The 20345-nt window shown below is 31.5% G+C and overlaps 6 protein-coding genes across 6 annotated transcripts; 4 read left to right on the top strand and 2 right to left on the bottom strand.

Annotated features, from left to right (window-relative positions):
• Positions 1-43: 43 nt before the first annotated feature.
• Positions 44-6621, bottom strand: HELRODRAFT_165164 (hypothetical protein; the record flags this gene model as incomplete). The annotated part of the gene is made up of 7 exons (XM_009031028.1): positions 44-590; positions 874-952; positions 1926-1994; positions 2592-2717; positions 3963-4961; positions 5776-5871; positions 6357-6621. 7 exons carry the CDS (start codon positions 6619-6621, stop codon positions 44-46), a joined length of 2181 nt encoding a protein of 726 aa, XP_009029276.1.
• A 1011-nt stretch (positions 6622-7632) lies between these two features.
• On the top strand, positions 7633-9488 carry HELRODRAFT_165163 (hypothetical protein; the record flags this gene model as incomplete). The annotated part of the gene is made up of 2 exons (XM_009031027.1): positions 7633-7934; positions 8807-9488. 2 exons carry the CDS (start codon positions 7633-7635, stop codon positions 9486-9488), a joined length of 984 nt encoding a protein of 327 aa, XP_009029275.1.
• Positions 9489-9967: 479 nt separating this feature from the next.
• HELRODRAFT_165162 (hypothetical protein) lies at positions 9968-11090 on the top strand (the record flags this gene model as incomplete). Its single annotated transcript, XM_009031026.1, has 2 exons — positions 9968-10089; positions 10583-11090. 2 exons carry the CDS (start codon positions 9968-9970, stop codon positions 11088-11090), a joined length of 630 nt encoding a protein of 209 aa, XP_009029274.1.
• A 349-nt stretch (positions 11091-11439) lies between these two features.
• Positions 11440-12440, top strand: HELRODRAFT_165161 (hypothetical protein; the record flags this gene model as incomplete). The annotated part of the gene is made up of 2 exons (XM_009031025.1): positions 11440-11662; positions 11992-12440. The coding sequence occupies 2 exons, from the start codon at positions 11440-11442 to the stop codon at positions 12438-12440; spliced, it is 672 nt and encodes a 223-aa protein (XP_009029273.1).
• A 425-nt stretch (positions 12441-12865) lies between these two features.
• On the top strand, positions 12866-13573 carry HELRODRAFT_165160 (hypothetical protein; the record flags this gene model as incomplete). Its single annotated transcript, XM_009031024.1, has 2 exons — positions 12866-12894; positions 12979-13573. 2 exons carry the CDS (start codon positions 12866-12868, stop codon positions 13571-13573), a joined length of 624 nt encoding a protein of 207 aa, XP_009029272.1.
• A 1296-nt stretch (positions 13574-14869) lies between these two features.
• Positions 14870-16224, bottom strand: HELRODRAFT_165159 (hypothetical protein; the record flags this gene model as incomplete). Its single annotated transcript, XM_009031023.1, has 3 exons — positions 14870-14937; positions 15421-15519; positions 16017-16224. The coding sequence occupies 3 exons, from the start codon at positions 16222-16224 to the stop codon at positions 14870-14872; spliced, it is 375 nt and encodes a 124-aa protein (XP_009029271.1).
• Between the last annotated feature and the right edge of the window lie 4121 nt (positions 16225-20345).

Genomic DNA, 20345 nt, shown 5'->3' with positions numbered 1-20345 from the left:
TAAGGATAATAATAGAAATAATAATATTATTATTCTTATCATTTCAGCGATAGTTTGTTCTCCCCCCTTCATGTTCATTCAGTAGGACCACACTTTCATCATCATCAACATCATCATCATTTCCAGCATCACCATCACCTCCACCAGCATCGTGACCAGCACTATCACTCCATCTCTTCTTCTTCCTTCTCTTCCTCTTTAAATTTCTTTCATTTATTTTTTTCATCTTCTCTAGCAGCCAGATGACCGACTTGATTTGCTCTTCTTCCTTGATGTTATAATCGTCCGTCTTTAATTTTGTGGTTTGATTTGGTCTGGAAACATTTTCCCGCCCATCTCGATAGCGATCGGACCTGCTTAAGTTCGTCTTGTTGCGCTCCTCCATTATTTTAACCATCTCCACCAACTCCTTCTCTACTTTCCTGGCGCTCCTGTAGCCGAGACTGGCCTGGTAATAAATTAGGAGGGAGTTTTCTTTGAAGATTTTTAGAAATTCTTTCCTGTCTTTGGCTTCTCTCAGTTTCTTCAGTCGAAACTTCTTCGAGTAGACGCTCTTCTCGCTGTCGTGTTTGAGCCTCAGACCGAAAATTCTGCGGAGTGGGTGTGAGTGTGGGTGAGGCTCGGATACGTGTTTAGTTGGATATATGGTGGGATGATCACAAATATATACATATACTAATATATAGGTAAATTTTTTAGACAGAGAGCGGGTGAGAGATTTAACTGCTTATTATAAATAATTATAAACTGATGAAATAAAATAATAGAAATAAGTTTGAAACAAATATTGAATAACTTAATTTGAGACAAAAACTTCTGACGCATGTAGCACAAATAAAAAATTTGTTTAAAGAACTGTTGAATGTTACAAACAGAAGAATAATGAAGAGAGCCAGCACTGAAATGACCAAACAGACACTGCCCATCACTGTCCGCACTGACCATGGTGAGACTGCGTAGGTGGTGGTGGTCATATGATAACAATAACAGCAAAATTATCATAACATCCGTACTAACGATAATATTACATAATGATGAGGATGATATTTATTGTTACTCTTTGTGTTCCCTACGTTCGTAATTTTTATTATTTTTCTTATAATGCTTGCTCTCTTAAACTTGTTTCTAGAAGTTTCAACAACGAACACGCAAATCTCTGTGGGGCCTAGAGGGCCAGTCTTGACCGAAAAGCACCGTTCTGTGTGTGGAGAATCGAACAAAAATGGACGTTACGAGCAAAATAAGTCGTCAGCCACACTACCACAAATGTTGCCCCTATCTAAATTTAGCTCCTTTGTCAAAATTTAGCTCCCCCGTCAAAACTTGGCATCCCCGTCGAAATTTAGCTCTTCCGTCAAAATTTAAACATCTTTAAAATGTTGTCTCTTCCCATCAAAAATCCGCCACTGCACACAACAGTGTATGAATTCAATACACGTGCATAAACGCATCAAAAACGATCCGTGTGATAGGCGGGGATCTCTATGCATTCGAAGCCAATCACTGTAACGTCAATGCCAGGCATCTTAACCATTACACCATCACAAAAAACTTACGGACGCAGCTGTATCGTCCCTCTTCTTGAAAGCCGCCCATGCACGCACACATGTAGTCGCCTGCAGTGGTTCAACTCAAATTGCTCTTCAAATGACAACACGTACGTACAAACAAAACATCAAAAATATTAAACAGCAATAATAATAATAATAATAATATTATTATTATTTAATATTTTTATTATTATTATTATAAATAACAAAATATACCAATGTTATTACTATTATTAATTATAATAATGATAATAATAATGAAATGATAAATAGTGATAATAATAATAATAATAGTTACGATAAATAAAAATAATAATGATGATAAGAATAATAATGAATAGTAATAATAAATAATAATAAATAAATAATTCTGACCCGGAATGTTGAGGCATGTGGAGAAGCGTGTGTCACACAGGCTCTCGCCGTCCGCACATTCATCAATGTCTTGCGTTCAATAATATTTTATTTTAATATTTTATTTAATATGATTTAATTCTCTCTAATGTTTAATAATATTATTAAATATTTTATTATATTTAGAGTTTATTTTTAAAAAAGATTTTCAACGAATTAAATGTTTAAATATCAATAAATCACGTACTAACTTCATTTTATTTCTATTTATTATTTATCGTTGTTATTGAAAGGATTTATTGATTCGTTTACTTGTTCATTCATTCATTCTTTCTTTCATTCATTTTTCTCTTATTCTTTCATATATTTATTCTTTTAATACATCATTCGTTCATTGTTCGTTCATGAATTCAAGGAAACATTCATTCTTTCACTCGTTTTTTCACTTTATAATTTATTCATTTATTCATTTTTCGTTCATTCATGCGTTCGTTCATTCCATTCCTTTGTTCGTTCGTTCGTTCGTTCATAGATCCATTCATTTTTTCATTCATTCGTATTTTGATTCTTTAATTTATTTATTCATTCATTTATTTAGCTCGTGTTTTCAGTCAATCATCCAATCATTCACTAGGCACACACACCACACACACACACACAAACAAACACACAAATGTCAAAAAGCACCTTCACAGGCGTAGAGGTTGCCAGGTACCTCTCGGAATCCTGCTAAACACTGGCAGCCATCAAGAACGCATATCGAACTATTCTCGTTGCACTTGTTAGGCTTGAGTAGACATCTGTGATGATGGTCTTGGGTGAGATAATAATAATAATAATAAATTAAATTATAATAATAATAATAAACAATAACAATAATAACAACCTACTTTTATTATTGGAATTAAGACCTGGTACAAGAACGATGATGATGATTAACTGCCAAACTAGACCGGATTCACATATCATAATTTTCAAATTATATTTAATAAACAATAATGATAATAATTATAATAATAATAATTATTATTATTATTATTGTTAGTTATATTAATGTATCTTGTTTTTGTTTACAAGCAATTTTATTATTTACATTTCTATTGTTAGAAGAAATAGCGGCGTACCTAAATAAATTTATTAGCAAAGAATAACCAAATGACTTCTAAAGAGTTCTAGTCAAAAAATCTTTTACTAGCAAAAATTAATAAGCTCTGTTTATAATTGTCATCATCATTATTTTCAACATAATTATATGCTTGGTTTTTTGTTTCATCTTCTTCATCATCCTCATCATCTTACTCCACCATCATTTTGTTTCATCATCATCTTCATCATTATCATATTTTGACAATATTTTTTTTATCATTATCTTTATTTTATCACTGTCTATTTGCTCCATCCATTCACGTTATTCTTCATTTCCCTTTCAATATTTCAACCATCGTCATCGTCATCTTCATTTTGTTTTACCATCATCCTAAGCATCATTTAACCATCATCTTCTTCATCATCATCACATTATTATGTCATCTTCATTATCATTTTAATACTATCATCTGACTATCCATTACATTCATTTTTTTTATTTCATCTTCATTATTTCCATCATAATCTCGTCAGCACTTTGTCCCACTACCATTTCATCATCATCCTATTTTCCATCATCATCTTCTCCATAATCGTTTTTTTTTCATCATCATCTACTTCATCATCATTTTGTTTCATCATCATCTTCATCATCATCATTTGTTTCATCATAATCTTCTTCATCATCATTTTGTTTCATCATCATCTTCATCATCATCCTATTTTCCATCATCATCTTCTTCATCATCATCTTCATTATCATCGTATTTCCCATCATCAAGTTCATCTTTCAGAAGTATCTTTTCCATTTTTCTGCAGCCAGTTTTTTTACAGTGTTTTGTCGTTCGTGCGATGTTGGAGACTTTGGAAGTGAAATTTGTAGCGTTGGTGGTATGGATGGTGAAGAAGGTGATGATGATGGTGATGTTTGAGATGCTAATGGTGATGATGGTATTAGTTTAATTTCAGCACCATCACTGCTATCAACTTTTTTCATAGAAGTTTGAAGACTACGTCCCTTAACCCCATATCCACCACCGTTGTTTTGCTTCTTTCCATAATTTTTACCACTTTCCTGTTTGTGAACTGATTTATTTCCGATATTATTTTCTTTAGTTTCCCCATCATTAAATTTACCGGACTGAACATTGAGTAGTCGCACATCACTGGTCTTTAGGGCTTTTTGATCACTTTTAACTTTAATACTTGTACTTCTGCTTTTTACGTCACTAGAAATGTTGCTGACACTTCTGCTCACGTCACCTATTGCTATATTTTCAGGTTTTAAATTATTTTTCCCTCTTCGCAAATTATTAAACCTCTTGACCCTACTACCACTCGCTAGATAACCAGTTTGTTTGATACTGTTGTCATCCAGGCTGATGTCGCTAGGGCTACTACTGACGTAATTGCTGCCACCACTGCCACTACTGACACCACTAACGGCAAAACTGTCGCTACTTCTTTGACCGGTATATCTATTTTTACCGCTGCTATTTTTTATGCTACTTCGAACCGTACCACTGGACGTGTTTGTTGCCGAACTGTGGCTGGTCCTAGTTGCACCTGCAGCTCTGGTGGAAGCAGTCTTTTTTACGCCAAATAAAACTGCAAGTTCGGCTGCCTTTTCATCGGCTACTTTTTGTTTGGCGGCTTCCAGCATGTTGTAGAGTGTTTTTATTTTACGCGGCGGCTCAATGGGTCTTTTGTCTTTTGGTAGGAGTACGCGTTGAGTCATAAATTCAGATCTCGTTAATTTATATTTTGAATTTATTTTGTGTTTCATTCCAACTCTATGGCCACCGTTGCTACCACTGCTGCTGCTGTTAATGCCGCTGCTACTATTACTACTTCTGCCTTTGTTAACAGTTGTTTTATTTTTGTTATTAAAAATTTTTGAAGGTTTTTGTTTCAAGGTGGATTTCTTAGACGGAGGATGAATTACCTTCAGATCGGAAAGTTTGTCTTGCTCTAAATTGTCAAAAGTTATAAGATCAGAGATTTATTAACTTATTGTCATTCACTCATCTCCCTATTGGTTGGTTATCAATAAAACTTGCAAACTTCCATGTACTTGCATGCAATTTCTGATTGAAATCTCACTTTGAAATCTCGCCGTCTCTTTCGGAAATTTTTTACTCTTCTTTAAATTTTTCTCGCACAGCAAAACAATGAACCTCGAAAAATATGTACATGTAATAAATATTCTTAAGAAAGAGGAAAAATTTGAAAACTGAAAAATTATTTATGTAATAAAGTAAAATGAAATAATTACGGAGACAAAGCCAGGAGTATGGCAAAAAGTATCCAGACAGTCCACAGTCCCAATCCAAATCTTTCCCTATCGGTGGTCTTGTGGAAAACTTTTGTGAAAATAATGGAAGTTAAATAAGCTAACACCAAAATTGATTTTAAAAACATTTAACGGTAAAAATTATGTTAAAGCAGTGTTGTAATTTTTGTTGCTATTGAGCACTGACCGGTTCAAAACCCGTCTAGCAAACTCATTGGTCAAAGATGTGATGTTTGGTTGGTTGTTTGTTTTTTTGGTTGGTTGTTTGGTTGGTTAGTTGGTTGTTTGATTGTTCGGTTGGTTGGATGGTAAAACATACAAACAAACTCATATGCTGTCGTGTCATGTTAATTCGAGAGCATGGTGTGAAGCAAACATTCAAACAAATTAAGTGGGAAAAAATTTGCATACAGCTCTTAAATCGAAACTGAGAATAAAAAAGTTGAAAAGAAAACCCACCGACACAAGCATGTTTGCCCCGAGCTTTGTAACCTGGGAAACAGGTGCAGGTGTAATCTCCAGGCGTGTTGACACACTTGGAAACGTTCTTCGCACACTTTGCGGCATTGGAGCTGCATTCGTCAATGTCTTGTACGTGCATGTCATAATTATCGTGTCAACCGTTTTATTATTATTATTATTTTTATTGTTATTATTATTATTGTTGTTATTATTATTATTATTGTTGTTGTCATTATTTTGATCATTGTTTCTAATTGTAACAAATGTTTGTAACATGTTCAATGTATAAATCCTTTCTTAAACAATAAAAATATTGAGAATCTGGTATTTGGTCGATCACAACACATGTTTTACTACCAGGCATTTTTATTTCATAAATAAATCACGGCAAAAATATTTTAGTTTGATTTTTGAATTATTAATAACGAGGTAATCAATCAACCAACCAGCATCAATCAACCAACAAACCAACCAACCATTTAGCCAAAAAGACAGCCACCCAACGAACCAACCAGCAAAGAAATCAATCAACCAGTCAACCATTTATCCAAGCAACCATCCAACCAACCAACCGTAACAGTAATTCGAATTGATATCCTCTTTATAGAAACCTCTCTTGCAGTGGCATTTGACTCCAAAACAATAAGAGGAAGCAGCTTCACACACGTCAGGCTCCATTAAGCAGCCACGTTTCATCCCCACAAAACTTGACCTAAGTTTTAACTGATCAATGACCTCATTTTTCGTTTCGTTTTTTGTCGTTGATACTTTTTCAGTTGTAAAACTTCCAGATAGCAGCGAAAGATTGCTAGTGATGAGATTTGAATTGTTACCGGTAAACAAGAAGCTGTTAGCACCTATGTTGTTTGCAAACATTGTGATATTTAACTCATTACATCAATCAATCGATTGATTTGATATGATTTATTGATTGATTGATCGCCTGGTCGATTAATTGGTCTATTAAATTATTCATTTTTCAGCTGGTTAGATGAATTGAAAAAGAGTGATGGAACTCGATTGCTGAATGATAAATTTAAGTGTATGAATAAATAAATTATTTTACCTACTGTAAGCGGAAAATTTTTTCAGATCAATGATAAATTTTACGACTAGATATGCAAGCATCATACTGTTGAGTAGTTTATTATTATATATGACACAAAAACAACATAGTCAATAAATTATTTTTTTATTTTTGCCAGTTTCTACTAATGTTTATGATGAGATGCATCTTGATGAAATTTTATATTCGATAATTAGTTTTCATTTTTGTTGCAAAATCTCTCAATATAATTACAAGAAGTATGATAAATAAATATTACTCGTAATTATATTCAACAATCATCATCATGATTGTATCATGATTGTTGAATATACAATCATCATCATGATTGTATATTCAACATCTCTCAGGGGAAATGCCCATATCTTATAGACATCAAAAATTAGCATCGAATTACTATCTAAAACTGAGATCGCAACCAGAAAATCCAAATTATAAATATATCGATAAAATATGTCACATTAAATCCAAATCTATTCAAACTTTTCCAACAAGAATAAATGAATACATCAAAGAACATGAAAAAACAAAAATTGTTAAAGAGAATGATTATAAAATTCCTCCCTGGCTGTTGCTACATGCAGATATTGATACCAGTATAGCAAAAATAGAAAAAGACAAAAACTTAGCAAAAATGTTATTCAAAGAAAAAATTCAAGAGAATCACAATTCAATTGAAATATATACTGATGGCTCAAAAAAAAGGAATATCAACTACAGCAGCAGTAGTGGTCTACAGACAACAAAAATGCATAAACAAAATCATGCAACATCTTCCAAACCATGCTTCAATCTTCACAGCAGAAATCATTGCCATTCAGATGGCAATAAACTTCATATCTAAATCCAATAATAAAAATTTCATAATATTTTCAGATTCATTATCAACAGTTACGGCGCTTAAACAATATAGACCTCCACACAACCTTATAATTCAAACGCAAAACAGGATACATGATAACTTATATGATAACAATGGTAAGAAAATAACTCTGATATGGATACCCAGTCACATAGAAATTCAGGGTAATGAGGAAGTCGATCAACTGGCATCACAAGCTCACAATATTCCAATATCAAATCTTCCCATCCCACACAATGATTTAAGATTTTGGACAAAAAGGTTTCAATGGAGAAATGGCAACTTGAATGGAACCAAACATCAAACTTTCTTAAATTATCCACACCATTTCTCAGCCAAAAAATGAATTTAAAGGTTTAAAACGTAAACCTCAGACAATCATCAACAGATTAAAAATAGGCCATTCAAGTTTGACTCATTCCTGGATTCTCAACAAAACAAATTCGCCTACATTCAACTCTTGTAACCAAAAACTAACTATCCATCACATTTTGGTCAAATGTAATAGTCACAATAATAGTAGGAAACGACATGACATCCCTTCAGAAGTAGAAAAAATTTTTTCCAGAGATAAAATCAATAATCTAATATCATTCCTTCAGAAATTTTTAATAGAATTGGACGCAAAAATGCGTTGGACTTGCGTGCGTCTGTAACGTTGGTTACAAAGTCGGTGACGACCCATATTCATGTGATGGTTAGTAAATAGGTCAAACAAAATCGTCAAATCGATACTTGATACCAATATTTTTGAGTGTCACGTGGATTTATAAAAAATACCAAAATATGGGTGTTGATATTGGTATTGCTAACATCTATCGGTATTGGTAGTGACAATAGGAAAGGAAGGAAAGATCAAATGTATTGAGGAATGCGATTATTGCCGTTTTACTTATCGCAGTCGTATTTGTTTTGTGGTAAGCATCTCTTCAAATTACAAATCATCAATTACTTTCAAAGTCATTCAATGTGATGGTTAAATATTAATAAAGCTCTAGGCAATAATTTTTTTTTTAATTTTAAAGTGAATTAACTCAATTTGTATTGCTAATTAAAATATAACAATGACAATTTGACACTGTATCAATGAAAATAAGTACTAATGATAATAGTGATAATAATAATACCAATAGCAACCTTATCTGGGTCTGTTACCAGAGAAAGAAACATTCTAGCAGAGAAGCAGCTCCATCTGATGCAACACAAATTCTTCCAGACGACGAAGCCAAAAAAGTACCTAAGAAGGTAATAATCGACGTCACAGGGAGAGCTAAAAAACTTCACGCAAGAGATGAAAAGACATTGAAAAATGAAAAGAAATCTTTATTGGGAAGCGATAAAAATGTCGGTTCCCATAAGAACACTGTCGTTGGTAGTAGAAAAAGTTTGTTTGGCGAAATGTTTAAAGAAACAAACGAACATTCGAAAAATGACAAAACAGCACATCCAAACCAAAAGGTTATTAAGAGTTTTAGTATTGATATTCTAAAAGGCAAACTCGCAGAGAAGAAGGATGGTAAAAAGAAACCAGAAGAAAAACAAAATAAGAAAAAAGATGTTCAAAAAATGAAACCAACACAAGAAAAACAAAATAAGAAAAAAGATGTTCAAAGAATGAAACCAACACAAGGCATTTTAAAAATAACTGAAAGTAAACCAAAAGAAAAAAATAAAATAATTCCAAGCATACAACAACTTCCTAAAATTCCATCCAGTGTGAAAAGCGCAATCGCGAATAAAGAAGGAAAAGAAGAAGAAGAAGAAGAAAACGAAGAAGAAGAAAAAGGTGATGAAAGTTCTGGAGTAAAAGAATAAAAGACTCAGGCGAATCAGGAGATGAAAAATCTGCTGGGGATGAAGAAAGTGCTCAATAATTATTTTCAAGCATGCTTAACAAAAATTCTGATAATAAAAAAGCCTCATCATTTGTTTATTCAATTTATTTTCAATTTAATTTTATAAAAACTACATGAAAACATAAATCTTACAATGTTTATCTATATAGAGTCCTTTATTTGAATAAATGAGAAATCATTCAAACCATTCGAATTATGGTTTTATGTTTACATTGAAGTTCAATAACAAACGTGCCGCCTATTCAGAAAACATTGCTAAGCAAATAATTCAAACGAATGTGTGACAAGATACAAACTTATTAAATATTTAAATACAATAAATTTTAAGATATTTTTAAAGACATGTTTTTCAAAATTTTACTTAATTTCAAGAATATAGTAAAATAGACTCTATTTTTAACCTCCACAAGACATAATTGATTTTTTAAGAAAGAAGTTATGAGCTATCAGTCGGATAACGAAGATTCGTCGAGAAGAGGATCAAGGTGCAAATTAAAAAGGGATCCATGCGATCCCAAAAGCACTCATTGCATTGGCGAAACGTGTTTCTGTAGAAAAGGGTATGATCCGGACCCTGACAATCAGTTCTCTTGCATTCGTAATTTTTTGTCAAATGACCTTCAGATGTTACTTACTTTACTTCAGGATTTTGAAAAAATAAATTCTAACAAATTTAAATAAATTTTAAAATAAAAATAATTTGAAGTTGATGAATCTTTTAAGATAATTTACTTACTACTTTTACGGTCCTTTCTGGGGATAATATTTAAACAAATAGTAACCACATAAATGATTAATCATTTAAATGAACGGTAACTTTACTTAAGGTTCAAGAACCGCGGCAGACTTTCTGCCAAAACGGACCACTCTTGTACTAATCGCTCAGTTTGCTATTTTGGTTGTCATCTTTATCATAATTTGGTAAACTGTTTTTTAATATTATTTTTTGATGTAATTTAAAAATTATTTGCGGCATTAAAAACTTATTTTTAGATTTCATTTTATCCTTCATATCAAACATTCTAATAGTTAAATCGATATTCAATCATTTAGCTGCTGCATTTATAGAGGCGTAAACAAGTATAGAAAAATAAAGGAGAGAGAGGAAAAATTAAAATTAATGAATAACTCAAAAAGCAAGACTGGTGGAACCTTTCGCAAATTTGTGGCAAATTTTTGTGCTCCAGATGATGCAATTGAAAAAAACGAAAGAGAAAGGGATTGGATAAATGAAAAAAATCGAATAAAAGAAGAGCAGCAAAAATTAAAAGAAAAATTATTGAAAATTGAAGATGAAAAACTGAACGAATTGGAGAAACAGAAAAGAGTGTGGGATGAAAAATATAACTACCAGATGAGAGTGTGGAATGATTGGACATTGATCAAAAAACAATTGAAAAATAAGTCTGATACACCCAAACAGAAACAAATTTCAAATCAAACAGAACCTGATAATGAAAATGCTGAGAAAGCTAAGCAGGATGTTACTGCAAAAAAACTAAATAATGGTTTGAAGTCCGATAAACCAGAAAAAGGTGAAAATGATACAGAAAAGCCATAAAAATAATAAAAATGGTAAAAAAGCAGAAAATGATGAAAATGCTGAAAAATCGGAAAAAGATGAAAATGACGAATGATATTGATAATAATTGAGGCGATGATGATGAAAATGTACTTAATTCCAAATGACGCGCTTTTTTTGTTATTTACAATTGTAAATATGTTTATTATTTTTATTTGAATATTAACATTCTTACATAATTACGCCAATCAACTGATCATTTTTAATTCATTTACGTTTGGCATAATTTACCTATCCGAACAAATTTTATTGTACAAATCTTGATGAATCAAAATAAAAAGTCAATTTTTTGAAGTCGTCTTTTTCATCTTTTTTTAACTTTTTAAAAATGAGACGACAAAAACGTGCTCCTGCGAGGAGACCAAATAAAGTCAGACCGGCTGCTCGAGTTACTACTGTGAAAAACAAGGAGGTAGATGATGAAGAGGGTGAGGAAGTGGAATCGATACAGCAGCCCGGACTTGCAAACCCTCCAAGAGATGAACCTTCGAGGGTTGATGCCAATATTTTGTCTCCAGATAAAAATGGAAGAAACAGGAATGTTCTGGGAGGTTAAGCGAAGATTAATATGGTGGTAATAATGATGGGGAAATGAAATAGCGATTGTAATGATGATAAATAAAAGATTTACTAATAACATTTAATTTTTTAATTGTTTTTCTATAGGAGCCGTAAAAACAATTTGGCCTGTCATGTCATGGTATCTTATCATCATGGTCAGCTTCGTCACTTTTATGTAAATTTTTATTCACAAACGTCAGCATTAGAAAAATAGTAAAAAAATAGTAAACGTCTTAATTGATAAAATTAAACTACGGAGTATTGTTATATACTTTAATTTTTGTCTCATTTTTTAAATGATGCTTATTTGGCAACAGAGTCATTATATACGTGCTCTACAAATACGTCTGCTGCCCGAAGAAAGATGAAAATGCTATCAACACACTCCTAGGCAGGCCGGGTTATCACGACGCAAAAACCTTTCAAGAAATGATCGAAGTCAAGAAAAAAGAAGAAGAGAGAGCCATGAAAGAAGCCATAAATAGACAAGATCGGCTAGACAAAGAACTCCTGTTGGAAGAGATCAAAGCTCAAAAGATTGAAGATGTGGGGTTGGAGATTAAAAAACTTGCTGAAAAAAGACAAAAAGAAAAAAAGAAGACTAAAGATAGTCTGAAAGTGAAAACAAATCAGTTAGAGAAAATGGCAAAACTGCTTGAAGAAGAAAGAATGCTAGAGAAAAAAATTGAGTTTAGTAGAAAAAAAATGAAAAGAAGAAGAAAAAGAAGAGTGAAGAAAAAAGAAAAAGATAATTTTTATATAGACTGATGTCCGTATTGTAATTTTGGTTTATTTCTTATGGCACTTCTAAAAGAATTAGGGTACGGAACCAAATTTTCATATCTATTTGTTTGACGCATCTTATATTTACTTTTTAAATGTTAACTTGCATGCATATGGTGAATAAACAAAATTGTCAATATAAATTGATAACTTTTACGCAAAATGTACAAAATAGATTCAGATAGAGACAATTATTTGTTATATGACGAGGAAGCTTATTTAGTTCTTTACGAAAAATCTCATCATCATACTACACCACTCGTTGTTTTATCAAGTCTGTCATATTTTTATTTTAAATAAAAAAATAACCTATGCAGTTAATTAAAAGATTTTATATAAAATAAATATTTTCATACCTCTTAGAAATTAAAAGTGCTTTTACTGGTAAAGATCACTTTGTGTTGATCGGAATGACTGTCATAGCAACTCTTTTCGTTATGTATGTATATTTTCCTATAATTAAACATTAAAATTACTTCAAACCGAAATTTGCGTGTACCTAATTAACATAATAATGCAACAGATGTACAGTATTAACATGCTGCTACTTTGCATGCCTGTCCAAAAAAAATTCTATATCCGAAGCAAAATTGGTCGTAACTCGAGAACTGGAGAAAGAGAAGAAGTTGCTGGAAGACATCATTGAGGTCAAGAAAGCTGAGGAACAACGAATACAATTTGAAACTATTAAAAAGGAAATTGAAATGAAGAAGGAACAGATGCTGGAGGAGGAGAACGAATTTAAGATGCACGAACTTGAAAATGAATTGGTCAAGGCTATCGAAAGGCGAAGAATCGAGAAAGATTACCAAAGAAGAGAAGCAAAAAGAAAAATAAGATTGAAAGAAGAAGAACTCAAAGATCTCATATTGCAAAAAAAACTTGAGAAAAGGAACGAGGAAAGAAAGCAGAGAAATGAAAGAAAGAGAAGAGATAGCGAAAGAAAAATTCTAAAAGATTTTGTAAAAGCAGAAAAGTCAGGAATAAATCCAAAAAATTTTGACAAATATATTGTTAAATTTGACTCTGTTAAAAAAAGTTTGTCTAAAAACCAATCTTCGACACAAACGAAACCAAAATCAATTGAAACTGTAATATCAGTAAACAATTTAACATGATAGATAGTTTTTTTTACTTAACTGTAATTTTATTATATAAAAACGATACTTTAATAACGTTTTTACCTTACAATGATATATAGTAATAAATGTATTCAAAACTGTAAATTTCAAATATTTCAGATCAAAATCATAGCCTGTCAACAGCGCTGTTGCTGCCGATTGTTGATTTCTCTTTCAGAAATTTCAGTTTTATCCGTCTATTTGTCATTATTTCTTGATGGCGAAGTTGATCTTTGATTTTTGTTCAGAAATTTCAGTCTTTTCAATCTACCCATAATCATTTTTTTATTACTTTGTTACCAACTCATATCGTGTTAGCCAATGACACACTTTGTTTTTTCTGCATGTAAAATTCTATCCTTTCAGCGGAACTTTTTTCGAATTTGTACGAAAATATACTAATTTTTTATATAAAAGCTTTTTTGCATCAAATCTTTACGCATCATTTAAAGCTAATTTAATTTTATTACAGTCTGTGTTGATGCTTCGAAAGCATCTTTTCCTTATTGGCCGTATTTTTCACAAAGAACAGCAACATTCAAGTTTGTACGATCTTCGTTATGATGCAAGACAAAATCATTGTCTTTAATAGTTCAATCCAATTTTCAAAGCAATTTTGGGATCTCTTTGTTGCTGCTCATTTCCAAATTCAAACTCTCTTGGTGTTAAGAACCTATCTTTCTGTCCCAACAAAATTTTATCTTCCTCTTTTCCGTTGAATCAAAAGTTCTCTTTTTGCCGATCATCCATTATCTAATCTAAATCCACTTCAATGCCCTTATTACATTTCTTTTTCTCCGACTATGATTTCCGTAAAAAAATTGTTGGAAATCCAAAACGAATGGTGATGAAATTACTTTTTTTAGGCATGATTAACGCTGACAACCAATAGTATTGTAATGGGATTATGATTGTCTTTTGTGGCTTGCACTAGGTTATATAGTGTCACTTACCAAAAAAGTTAGAATTAACATGGAAAGCCTATTGTTGTAAATAATATTCCTGTTAATTTAGAAACAAGGTTTTGAAAATAAATTTTTGTCGGGACTGAAAAATAAAAATTAATTAATGGTCTAAGTATTTTTACTTTCGATAATTTAAAAAATTAATTCTCCCTTCTCTAACAAAAATGAATGCTCAAATTTAAATTTATTTCAAATATTACAACTAAATAGCTAATAATGTACCCATGTAATTCAGAAAATAATTGAAACTAAATTTATTGAAATAAATAAAAGTTGAAAAAAGTTGAAAAATTGTTTGTCTCGATAAAAAATGTTAAGGCTTTGTTTGTTATTGAACATAAGTTCTGTGAGATTTGAATGGCGCGCATGTTGGTAGAAGGTCGTGTGAATTCGGTGCTGTTTGCGTGTTTGTACGATAAAATAAATGTAGGTGAGTACATGCGAGTAGAGTCAGTATGAGCTGAATCGTTTTTTAATTAGTGTGTAAGGTTGTGTGCATGAACACGGTGTACGAGCATGGAATGGGGTTCTTGTTTTTTTTCTAGTTGGTTCTTAATTTGTTTCTCGTGATTTGTTTATTGCTGGGTCTCTTGGATTTTATTATCTTATTGGGTTCAACATATGCGCTGTTATCGTAAAAGTTGATTTTCAGTTATTTATTCTGTTAAAAATTTTCAATATTAATTAATTAAAACGTTAGAAGTTGTTTAAGCTGTAAACATTTGAAATTGGAATTTATATTGAAGGACATTGTTAGTATTTTATTTTGTTTTATTTAACCATTTAACGTGTTTAAATAAGTTTCTGTTCGACTTTTTTGAAACATGACAAATATGTCGGAAGGACATGTCGATGGCTAGCAAGGCTGGATTAACCGACTGGCAAGCTGGGTGCGATAGTTTTTCCGCCGGGCCCTCGTTTTCATGACCAGAGATAACTCATTGGGAGGAGACGTGTCCCAGCCAAAAGGGAGACGGCCTAGGTTTGCGACGACGATTTATCTAAGATCAAAATTAACAGCGATCATTGATTTCTTCGTTAAAAATTTAAGCCTTTTCTGTTTATTCAACATTATATTTAATGGTTAAGCCGATCGTTGATTTTTCCTTCAAACATTCTAGTTTTTTCGATCGTATCATCATCATTGTTTGATGAATATCGTTACTGACATGTATGGTGTTAGCCAGTGACCGTTTTCTCTGCTTGTAAAATTCTGTCCTTTCAGTCGTACATTTTTTAATGTACGAATTTTTGTAACAATTTTCTGATTTTAGATGTCACAATAGCATTTAAACTCATCGATGAGTACGTATGATCCATTGGCTCTGCCACATGTTTTATCGTTTGACACTAAAGTCACTGATCGAGGCGATTTCATTCTCGTTGAAGTTTGTGTTTATGCTTCTGTGTTGATGCTTTTACGTCAAAAGCATTTTTTTCCAGTTTTTCATTTTTTTTTCAAAGTCCTGATTGACCGTTTTTTTCAGAACAAACAGCAACATTCGAGTTTCTACAATCTTCGTAATCATGCAAAACAACATCATTATCCCAATAGTCAAATCCAACTTTTAAAGTAATATTTGGACTCGTTTGTTGCTGTTCGCATTCTGATTCAAATGTCTTTGGAGCTAGGAACCTATCTTTCTGCCCCATCAAAATATCATCTTCTTTTACCGTTTCCATAAAAAGTTATCTTTTTTGCTGATCATCCATCTTCCAGTCTAAATCCCGTTCGATACTCTGGCTACATTTCTTTTTCGTCTTTGACTTTGATTTTCGCAAAGAAATTGTTGGAAATCCAAAACAAATGATGATGAAATTACTTTTTTGGCATGATTAACGCTGACAACCAATAATATTGTAATAGGAAATATAATCGATACAGAAGTTAATGATTGTCTCCTGCGGCTGGCACTGGGTTATATAGTGTCCAAAAAAAGTTAGGATTAACATGGAAAGCCAGTGGTAAATAATATTCGTATTTAATGAACGCATCGTAAATTTAAACTGACCATTGAAAATAAATCAATTAATTAATGGTCTGACCATTTTATTTTTACGATCGGTAATTTAAAAAATAAGACGTTAGATCGTCGTCCTCCGTCGGAAAACTTTTCGGAAAACTATTTTTTAAGAAAAATAAGTTTTATTAAGTTTTATTATAAAAAATTAATCAGAAAAAACTAATTTAAATTGATTTAAAATAAGCTTATAACAATTGTAATTAAGAAAATAATTGAAAATATATAGATTTGGTTGTCCCATTGAAACATATTAAATCTTGTAAATCATTTTGATATTCAGTACAACGCAGGAACGATTATACTGCAAATATTAACAAATTAATTTTTATTTTTTCCAAAATTTTTTATTAAAACATTAGAGTTGAAAATATTAATGGCCACTTCAAAATAGAGATTAATGAAATCGGAAAGAATATGACTAATTTATTAGTTAGAACATCACTAATAACGACATTTCAATGATATATTTCTCGATAAAAGTCTAATACAGACGAAGAAAATAATACCGATGACAAGAGAAATTAAGAACAAAAAAAATGTTTGAACGCATCAGTCACTGGTAACGTTGACTTTTTGCTTAAATACGATAATAACCATATCCAGAGATATCAGCATAATTTTTCAATATTTCTCAATTAAGCATGAACACTCAACGACTTGATAATGTACCAAGGACATCATTGTTATAATTATCATTTGGTATTCCATACAAGTCACATGACGTTGTAAGCAGTATTTTGTAAAAAAAATTAGTAATGATAATAGCGACCGAGGCAATACTCAATTTTTACATAGGAAAACACTGTTTTAAGTTGAAAATGGACCACAAACGAAACAGAGATTAATTGACACTGTAATATCAGTAAACGGTTTAACAGCGCTAACGATAGAAAATTACATAAACAGTAATTTTTTTTATATATACATATCATATATCTCAAAAATGGTAACTATACTCTATTAACGTTTAACTTTATAATGATACGTATATAGTTATAATTGTTTTTACTGCATAGTTGTATGCTAAGCTGTAACTTTCAAAATTACCAGATATCAATACAATAGTTTGTTAATAGGGCTGTTTGTGCCTATCGTTGATTTATCTTTTAGAAATTTTAGTCTTCTCTGTCTATTCGTCATCATTTTTTAATGGTAAAGCCGATCGTTGATTTTTTCTTCAAACATTCTAGTCTTTTCAATCTTATTATCATCATTGTTTGATAAATGTTGTTACGGACTTGTATAGTGTTAGCCAGTGACTCACTTTGTTTTCTTTGCCTGTAAAATTTTATCCTTTTAGTTAAACGTTTTTTGATATACGAATTTTTATAAAAGTTTTCTGCATCAAATCTTGATTCACTCAAAAGTATATTTTGGATGTCACGTAACATTTGAACTCATCGATGGATACGTATGATCCATTGGCTCTGGCTCTGCTACTTGTTTTATTGACCCTAAAGTCACCGATCGGGCGATTTAATTTTCATTGAAGTCTGTGTTGACGCTTCCGTGTTGATGCTTCTACGTCAAAAGCATCTTTTTCATCTTTCTTTTCTAAGCCCTTATAGACCGTTTATTCAGAACGAACGGCAACATTCAAATTTTTACAATTTTTCTAATGATGCAAAACAACATCGTTATCCCAATAGTCAAATCCAACTTTCAAAGCAATATTTAAACTCGTTTGTTGCTGTTCGCATTCTGATTCAAATGTCTTTGGAGTTAGGAACCTATCTTTCTGTCCCATCAAAACATCATCTTCTTCTTTTACCGTTTCCATAAAAAGTTCTCTTTTTTGCTGATCATCCATCTTCCAGTCTAAATCCCGTTTGAAAATCTGGCTACATTTCTTTTTCGTCTTTGACTTTGATTTCCGCAAAGAAATTGTTGGAAATCTAAAACAAATGGTAATGAAATTACTTTTTTTAGGCATGATTAACGCTGACAACTAATAATATTGTAATAGGAAATATAATCGATACAGAAGTTAATGATTGTCTCCTGCGGCTGGCATTGGGTTATATAGTGTCCACTTACAAAGAAAAGTTAGGATTAACATGGAAAGCCAGTGGTAAATGATATTTGCGTTAATTTATAATAAACGCATCGTAAATCTGAACTGACCAATGAAAATAAATTTTTATTGGTAGGATTAAAGATTAATTTATGGTCTAGTTATTTTTTTACCGTCGATAATTTAAAAAAGTAATTCTCCATTTTCTAAGAAAAATAAATATTTAAATTTTATAATAGTAAAAAAATAAAATAAGCTAATAACATTTGTAATTACGAATATTCGAAAAATTGGTTGTCCCAATTGAAGCTTATTCTTCATTCTGATATTTATTAAAATGCAGTAACGATTATACTGCAAATATTAACAAATTAATTTTTTTTTTCAAAATTTTTTATTAAAACATTAGAATAGGTTACTTCGAAATACAGATTAATTAAATCGGAAAAATAATACGACCAATTTATTAGTTAGAACGTCACTAATAACGACATTTCAATGATATATTAAACGATAAAAGTCTAATACAGACGACGAAAATAATACCGATGACACGAGAAATTGAGAGCAAAAAAACATTTGAACGCGACAATATCATACGTAGCCACAGACTGTCATTGTTAACTTTGAATTTTGCCAAAATTAGATAATTCAATTATATAGATATCAACATAACTTGTCAATATTTCTTAATTATAAACATGACGTTGACGAAGAACACTCACTCACTCACACACACACCGACACACACACACAAAACACAAACACACCGACAGACACACACACACACACACAAGATATCACTTGATCACTTGTAGTTATTGAAGTTGCAGTCACTTTCATTCAAACATTCAAATAATGCACAATTATTATATTACAAACATAATACGAAATACATGCAAAATACGCTAAAACATTAATACAAACATCACGCACGTAATCATTCTCCCATATACCCATGAAATTCTCACACGCAAACAATCCCATACATACAAACACACAGAGACATATAAATACGAAAATTTATACTTGTATACATGCATGCATAGGTATACACACATACACGCGCGCATACAAAATGAGCGTGTGTTATCAATCAATCAAACATCGCTCGTGATGTACAAGGCATAACTTTCATGTAAAAATAAGCAAATAAAAATCCATAATCATAAAAATTGAGTTTAAAATAAAATTATTTAATGTCAGAGTTGAAATATGCTCTGACGACGCAAATGTAATAATGAAACATGCGCATGTTTCTTATCGTGATTCATTAGTGAACAGCAAATAAATTGCACACAAAAAATAGAAAAAAAATATGTGCATCGGCGCCCGGTCGAAATAATGTCCTGCACGTACACATAAACACAATCACATTAGGGAAAGAAAGTTAGAGAAAGAGAGAGAGAAAGAGAGAGAGCACTTAGTAAATGACACTTGTAATGTTTCTAGGCAAAATCTCAGAAGAAAATTTAAAAAAATAAATAAAAGGTTTTGGCTAATGAAAAAATTTCTTGATGTTAACAAGCGCAAACGAACAATAGAATCGGAGAAACAAAGAACTGAAAGCAGAAAAAACACACGAACCTACATCAGCTACACTGCACGACCAAACAATATAATAATAACACACACACTCACATAATTATAATAACAATTTTAAAATGTTTGTAAACAAATAGGTACAGATTTTATTATAACTAGAAAAATTAACTATGTTCTAAAGATTGAAAAAGAGAGATAAAGAAAGAAAAAGAGTGAGCGAA

This window comes from Helobdella robusta (genome assembly GCF_000326865.2).
Source record: "Helobdella robusta unplaced genomic scaffold HELROscaffold_7, whole genome shotgun sequence".
Taxonomy (NCBI): Eukaryota; Metazoa; Annelida; class Clitellata; order Rhynchobdellida; family Glossiphoniidae; genus Helobdella; species Helobdella robusta.
The sequence above is the reverse complement of the archived record's forward strand: the minus strand, read 5'-3'. Positions and strand labels throughout refer to the sequence as shown.